Below are 7,450 nucleotides of genomic sequence, written 5' to 3'. Positions count from 1 at the left end.
CTTATTACTTAATTACGCTTTAAAAAAAACTGTCAAGTGAGAGTACTGCATAATGATCAAATTATATTTGGTCTTGTTTCCACCTTTCCGTTCATTCTCGATACAATTTTTAAATATTGGATTTTTCGTTATCTGCCTCCGTCACTTGTAGTTATTTATCATTCAATGAATGGCTGATAAAAGATCAATTGATATTAATCCAATCCAATTAGAATGCTTGACACGTTGTAGTTGTACATAAGCAAAATATTGAAAATTGCATTTATTCTTTCTATTTCTAATCAGCGAGGAGATTCATCCAATATTATTCCAGCAAATAGCAGAATCGTGGTTAGGAACTATACTAGCGACCTACCCAATTTATTGCAGAAATTTTGGCGTACATCCAAGACTTAATGAATCTATGCATTTCAGCAACATAAGTTTATATTTATCAGTAGAGGAAGAATTCCATGTCATGCAAATGTAAACTTTGACCAATGCCAAAATCAAGAATAGCCTATAAATGCATATATAGTCTATGAGTTTGTTTATCAACTAAAAGAAACAACAAGTGGAAATTAAGTTAATGAAGAAAAGGAAGAAATAAATATCATAAATACTACAAAATCAAACTGATATCTCCCAAACCTTTAGGGGTATGCTTTTCTTAATCCCAAAAGGTAGGGGAAAATGAATCAAGGAGAAGTGTACTTAGTGGCAAACTTTATTTACTCTGAATCTCTGATGCTTTCACTTGTCAGCCACAACTTCTTTTGGATGATAAAAACAATGTCATCTCCTTCTTGGTCTGGATCCGAAGTTGGATCAGCTACTGCTTCCCAGTGCAATGCCGATAAATACTTCTTTACAAAGTCAATAACATGTTGTTTATCGTTGAAGATAACAAAACCACTAGGCCTTAGTATGCGATCTATCTCAAGTAACAGATCCTCACCGCTGCAACCTTTCTTTTCAATGTCAGAGAAAACACTCCAAGCATGGAGCAAATCATAGGTCCTAGGATATGTCGAAAATGCTTCACACCTGCACTCAATGATGTGTAAGCAAGTAAGATTTTCGATGATCATCAGTGGTTCGAAGGATGAAAGCAAAAAACACTTGTTCTCAGAGATTCTAAAGGTCTGTGTGCTTCGTATGGTTATAAATTCTAAAGTTGGATTATGGCCAAAAAAGTTTATTAAGCTCTTAAAATGGCGATGCACATGTGATTGACATATTAAGAGAATCTCACAAGGTCCCCTTCTGCTAGAATATTGTAACGTAAAGATGCTCGAAGATGTGGCTTTGGTTAATTTTGTCGCTAGCATACTGCTTATTAAACCAAAAGACTAAAGGTGAAAGATTTATGCCCAAAAAGTAGACTTGAGAAATCTACATAGTTCTGTAAAGTAAGAAATTATCGACGTTACCAGTCATGAGTTGTGCCGATCAAACCACGGTCATATACAATCTTGAGAGTGTTAGGTCCATCTTTGGATACAACATTCATGACCCAAACATCTTTGTCCTTCAAAGCAGCAGCAAATGACCCCAAATTGGCCTTCATATCCATGATATTTCTCAGACTGTCTGAAGAGATCTTTGGACTTAAAAGATTCCAGTAATGTTCAACCCTTCGTTGCCAAAGCTCCTGTGTATAAGCCAAGAAAAGCAAGACGCATATTAATCTCACGTGTGGAATGAAGTGGCAGAAATTGATAAATAAGACTAGAAGATTACCATGTCCTTCTCAAACATCTCAGTTGAATACCCAAAATCAGCAAGACGAGGAGGAGGAGAAGTTAGCCTAGCTGGCCAAGGAGCCAGTCCACTTCCGCTAACTTTGTGGTCATCTGGTATCAGAAAATGACAATAAGGTAATAATTTTTTAGAAAACTAAAGAGAACAACTTTAACATTGTTTACAAACTTCAAACAATTTGCAACTTATTTGCTTTGATAATAAATAAAACTAACTCATGCATATGTATCAGAAAACTAATTGAACAATATTTGATGTATCCATTCCATAAAAGGCTCCAAGTATATTCAGGATCATATACGCAAGCAAAATGCACTTAAAAGGTTGAATAATGCAGGGAAATATAGATACGATACTGGTTGACTTTGACATAACCACTTCAATAAACTATCAGGACCAATCATAAATGATAGTATCAGTGGCCAACAAAAAAAAATAAAACCGACGCCATTAAACTTCAATTCTTATCCTCCTAAAGGAAAACCAGAGCTGATTGCAACCTTATGAACAGCCGCAAAAACCAAGTAGTCATTCAAGTAACTTCGGGAGCACCTATTACAAATTTGCATCAAATGATAATACACTAGCTCTTTTAACGTCCTTTTTGTGATGATTTACTCTAGCTAAGTTAACCAGGTATAAGATACCTCTATCTGCCATTTTTACTGCTGTCTGATGTATGCTTGCCGATTCTCAAGAATGACAAAAAGCAAGAGACAGGAAACTTACGTTCAGAATAAGGTGTTATGCATGCTTCCATATTCACACCCCAAACAGCATCAGGATCATCATCAGACCGACAAAGTGGTGGTTGAGTACCAGCTGGTCTTTCCATGTAACAGTCGTTGTTTAGAGGCTTGACCCAAATCACTGTTTGGTTCCTTTTTTCTGCTATTTTCCAGCACATGCGTTCAACAAGTGCACTCATCTCTCTCCATATCCTGAGATCCTCTTCATCCTGCGCATATGCTTCTGGAGAGGAGTAGGCAAAATAGCCTCCAGGCCTTAATACCCGATCTAGCTCGAGAAGAAGGATGCCATCCCTCTGAAGCCAATCGATCCTACAACGGGAACAGTGAGCAAATTCAAATGATCTGCTTGGATAGGGAAGCCTTTTTGTACCAAGAACACCAAGATATGCAGGAATTCCTCTCTCCAAGGCAAACTGGATCTGATTCTGATGCACATCATTTGGCGCCAATGACATTGCTATGATATCAGAGGATAGAAGATAACCACCAAAGCTAGCCACACCACAACCAACGTCAAAAACTGTGCGTATCTTTCCTCCATTGTTCAGGTTATTGTTCGGAAAGTTCAGCATCTGCAACCATGATTACAGGTATGACGACTTTGAGAACATCTTAACAGATGATGATTTTATTATACAACTGGTAACATAATTCTTTTTTTAAGCAGATCTGCAATATTTTAAGAAGAGAGTCCTCACATTTGCAATTGAAGCAATGTACTTATCAGCTCCATAGTGAAAGTGAGTGCCTCCGCCGGGAAAATTAATCTTATCACCCTTAACAACCATCCAGTTTTGGTCAGATTTCTCATGTGCAAGGTGAGTATGTGGTATGTTCGCCTTCCAAACCTCATCTCTACTCCTTGGCCACTTAATTGGTACCTACAACAGCACCCAAGGGGGAAAGTGAAAAAGATGTGTCTCATCAGAAAAAGATTGAGTAACATTGGAAGTTAGAGCATATTCTTGACTTATATTTAGTACTGCTATAGCTTATTCACCTTGTATCCAGCTGGAGGAGGAATCAAGCAATTGTAACGCCTTTCAGGCAATGGGCAATGTCTTTCATAGTGCTCCATTAAGTTTAGATCCAACTTCAATCTCATTTGATATATGAGATGTCTGTCCAGACAAGGAATTAACTCTGAATGTCGATCGTCGCAAACCTTTCAAGAAAAAAAAAAGTAGCACAAGAGTTAAGAAGTCAACAAACAAAACAACCAAAATGCGGCAAGTGTTTATTGTTCCTCCATTTAGCCACACGGTTGGTTGGATGACAGTGATTGTCACATCACATCTAGCAATAAAACACGAGAGAAAAACAAGAAAGGAAAAAAAAGAAGAGAATACTCACTGGGAAGCTCTTAGGAATGATGCCGTCTTCACCATCTTCGAGCCCAAACTTCTCATCTTGCTTGCCGCTAAGATCAGAGTCATCATCTCCACCCAAATAGGAAGATCCAAGTTTCCTCAAAGATCGGCTGCCATACTCTAGAGCAGATTCACCATTGCCTTTAGAGCCAAAATACACATACAGGATAACAACAAAAACCACAACAACAGCTACAGAAGTCAACAAGCGCTTCTTCTGCGCTCCATCTGATCTCCCTCGCATCATTTGTGTAGTTCAGAATCTGCAGAAAAGCTTCAGATTCACCCTTCCCCTTCAGTTCTTAGCAGACATAATTGTAGGTGCACCAGTTAGCTCCTAAATTTAACAAATTGCACAAAATTAGATTACGAGGGAAGAGGGATTTCTTTGATTGGTGAAATAACCTGTGAAATCACTCAAGTAGTGTGGCAAAGGGCATATGAAAACAAAAATAAAAAGAAGTTAAAAGAGGCCAACCAAAGTAGAAATTGCAGTATGTACTAATCTTGCATGTACTCAGGGAAACAAACTTGTAAATTAAACTGATATATTTCTTGTATAATTTTCATGATCTCAGAAACAATCTTTGGTCATTTTGAATTCCACTGAAGTTCCCAAGCTCGGGTACGGGTTTCTGACTTTGCTTATTACCCCTTGAAATTTGACATTAAGTTTGTCTACTTCTCTAGCCAGTTAGAGAATGAGATAAAAGCAACAAAGATCCACTAACATAATGTTTCATAACTTATTTAGCGTGTCCAATATTCTCAAGTATATGTAGGCCACATAGACTACCTGGTAACCCAACAGCAAATTATTGATGAAAAGCAAAGATTAAACCAGCATTTATTCAAGGACTAGCAAAAACACTTTTGCTCCCCCCCCAAAAAATAGGTACTAAATGGAACTGGACAAGAAAAACAAGGTGAAGTGGAATTCCAGAAAACAGAATTGGCTAGAAGCAGGCATATGTTTTACGTCACTGGCCACATTGTCCGCAGCATCTCCCACTACATCACATTCCATTTCTCATTCAATGACAAAAGAACAATCCAGATGCTATTTACTATATAAAAAATGTAGAACTACTTAAAACATTAACTATGTACAAGATCCTCAAGCATTAATACATTAGAACTATTTATTGTGAAGACCAATGAAATCAACTTTTATCATTGGAGATAAAAACCATAATGCCATTATGCTGATGGATTTCAAGAAACTATAAGAGTAACTAACACACAGATCTGGGAGGATTCAATTAAGAAACCAAGATTACTAAAACAAATCAAAAACACTAGGCAGCAGCATTAATGGATAAAACAACAAAAACAAAGAACAGACTGCGTCCTAGCTAGCTGGGAATAATAAATTAGCATAAAAGGCCAAAGGGTAAGCAAAATCCAATATGATCCATTTCACAAGACATGATTACTAATACAAATCAAGACGATTAAAACATCACCATTAATGGGTACAAACAACAGAAGCAAAGAACATATTTTGGCCTAGCTGGGCATATTAAATTAGCACAAAGGGCAAATGAGTAAGCCAGATTCAATAGATGCATTAAAACAGCCATAATTGTTAATACAAATTAACAAGATTAAGCATTGGTATTAATAGGTCCGAAATATTAGAGCAAAGATTAAATATTTTTCCTAGCTGAGAATAGTTGACAAGCAAAAAAGCCAAATGGGCAAGCTAGATTCAATATGATGCATTAAAAGAAGCCATGACTGTGAATAAAAATTAACAAGATTAAGCACTAGCATTAATGGGTCAAAAATATTAGTACAAAGATTAGATTTTTCCTAGCTGATAGTAATAATTAACAAGCATAAAAGGCCAAATGGGTAAGCAAGATTAAATCTGATGCATTTAAAAAGCCATGATTGGTAATCCAAATTAACAAGATTAAGCACTAGCATTAATGGGTCAAAAATATTAGAGCAAAGATTAAATCTTTCTTAGCTGAGAATAATTAAGAAGCAGAAAAAGGCAAAATGGTAACAAAAAAAAAAAAGAAATCAGATCCAGTGAAAGAAGAAAGAAGCTTACAAGATTGAAGAAGGGATAGGTGCAGATCTGAATTTGGGAAAATGGGAAGTGTTTGAAAATTGCTATGGGAATTCAATAGTAGAACGTGGCAAGAAAATAGAGAAGTGTGTGTTTGAGGAGGTGAGTGTATAAAAAGGGAATTGTATATGTAGTGAAAGAGAAAAAGGATACAGTTGAGAGGAATGAATGGAGAGAGGGGAGGAGGGTTATGCCGACAGGGGGGGGGAGGAGGGTATTGGATCTCAGTTTCTGTGAGTGAAAATTTTGGGATCTTTTTTTTGCCACCTTTGGGGGAGAGATGGAATAAAAGTGGAGGGTACAAACTTTCATGTTGCTAATTGTAAAATTCCGCATATAAATATTTTTTTATTTTTCTGATTCGCATCATTTTTTTTTAAAACGTGTTTATCAACAAAATTTTACTAAGTGTTTGGAAACTTTTCGAAAATGAGTTTTTAAAAAATCAAAAAGTGATTTTGACATGGTTTTCAAAATTTTCAGTATTTTTTATTTCTGCACTCATTAAAGTGCAATATTTTTTCAAATGAAATGCATGTCTAAACGTAATTTCAAATACCATTTTCAACTTAATTTCAAATGCTACTTTTATTTTTTCAAAAATTACAATATTTATGTCCAAACGCCTACTAAGATTCATTACGGAGGAAAGTGCTCATACGATAAAATATGAATTAGTATGGTCAGTATTTCATGGTATTTTTGATGATTTCTTCACAAATAGAAAATTTAAGTCATTATTGTTATAACTTCGATTGAACAAAACCTAACAATTTAAATTTTTAAGCATGACATAGAACACGTTCATAAAATATAATCCATAAAAAACTTGTGTTTTCTCTTTGGGAAAAGATATTGGACTCATATCCAATACTAGTATGTAGAAAAGTTTTTGTTAATGACAAACTTGAGAGAGTTATAAACGCTCTTCTGCATATTTCTTCATATTTGTGTTGGGACTATTCTCTGTAATTCCCAAAAACAATAAGAAAATATATAAAACATAAAAGATGGATAATAGTAAGAAAAATGAAATTCCATGAGTGGAGAATTGGATCTTTGCCCATGTGCGCTTGATCCAATGAATTTTAATAACATTATACTATAATAATTTATGGTCAGCTTTAAGGTTTAACTTACTCATTGTTTTGAGTTGGTATTTGACTGAGGTCGAAGAGCATCACCAAAATTTCTGTCACTTAATATTAGAAAACTTCGATCCAAATCTGTTTGGATGCTTGTTGCTTGCTGGTATCGTATTATTATTTTATATATAATATTTGTTTTGATTGTTACTTAAATTTTATTGTACTGTATCGTTAAATTCGTCGTTACGTAACGACGAATTTAGCATGATAGCATCGTTACCTTATTTTTTCCTCTCATTTTACTCTTCTTTATTATTAAATAATTATATTTTATCCTTTACCATACTTTTATATATAATAATTCTACATTGTATCCAATTTTTTCTTAGTAACGTTGCAAGTTTATTCTTCATAATT

The 7,450-nt window shown here is 35.1% G+C and overlaps 1 protein-coding gene across 1 annotated transcript; it reads right to left on the bottom strand.

Moving 5' to 3' along the window:
* Positions 1-455: 455 nt before the first annotated feature.
* Positions 456-6,075, bottom strand: LOC104210738 (probable methyltransferase PMT3). The gene is made up of 8 exons (XM_009759700.2): positions 5,928-6,075; positions 3,849-4,202; positions 3,496-3,660; positions 3,194-3,376; positions 2,473-3,067; positions 1,723-1,835; positions 1,413-1,633; positions 456-1,026 (listed from the first exon to the last, which is right to left on the bottom strand). Exons 2-8 carry the CDS (start codon positions 4,110-4,112, stop codon positions 711-713), a joined length of 1,857 nt encoding a protein of 618 aa, XP_009758002.1. The 5' UTR covers positions 4,113-4,202; positions 5,928-6,075; the 3' UTR covers positions 456-710.
* Between the last annotated feature and the right edge of the window lie 1,375 nt (positions 6,076-7,450).

The sequence above is a fragment of the Nicotiana sylvestris genome, chromosome 1 (genome assembly GCF_000393655.2).
Source record: "Nicotiana sylvestris chromosome 1, ASM39365v2, whole genome shotgun sequence".
In the NCBI taxonomy this organism is placed as follows: Eukaryota; Viridiplantae; Streptophyta; class Magnoliopsida; order Solanales; family Solanaceae; genus Nicotiana; species Nicotiana sylvestris.
The sequence above is the reverse complement of the archived record's forward strand: the minus strand, read 5'-3'. Positions and strand labels throughout refer to the sequence as shown.

Excerpts from the sequence above, each read along its gene's own strand:
- LOC104210738 (XM_009759700.2), bottom strand. The coding sequence starts at position 4,112 with ATGATGCGAGGGAGATCAGATGGAGCGCAGAAGAAGCGCTTGTTGACT. Across the intron at positions 3,068-3,193 it reads ACATTGCTTCAATTGCAAAT|ATGCTGAACTTTCCGAACAA; the intron begins GTGAGGACTCTC and ends TCATGGTTGCAG. Across the intron at positions 1,634-1,722 it reads AGATGTTTGAGAAGGACATG|GAGCTTTGGCAACGAAGGGT; the intron begins GTAATCTTCTAG and ends GCTTATACACAG.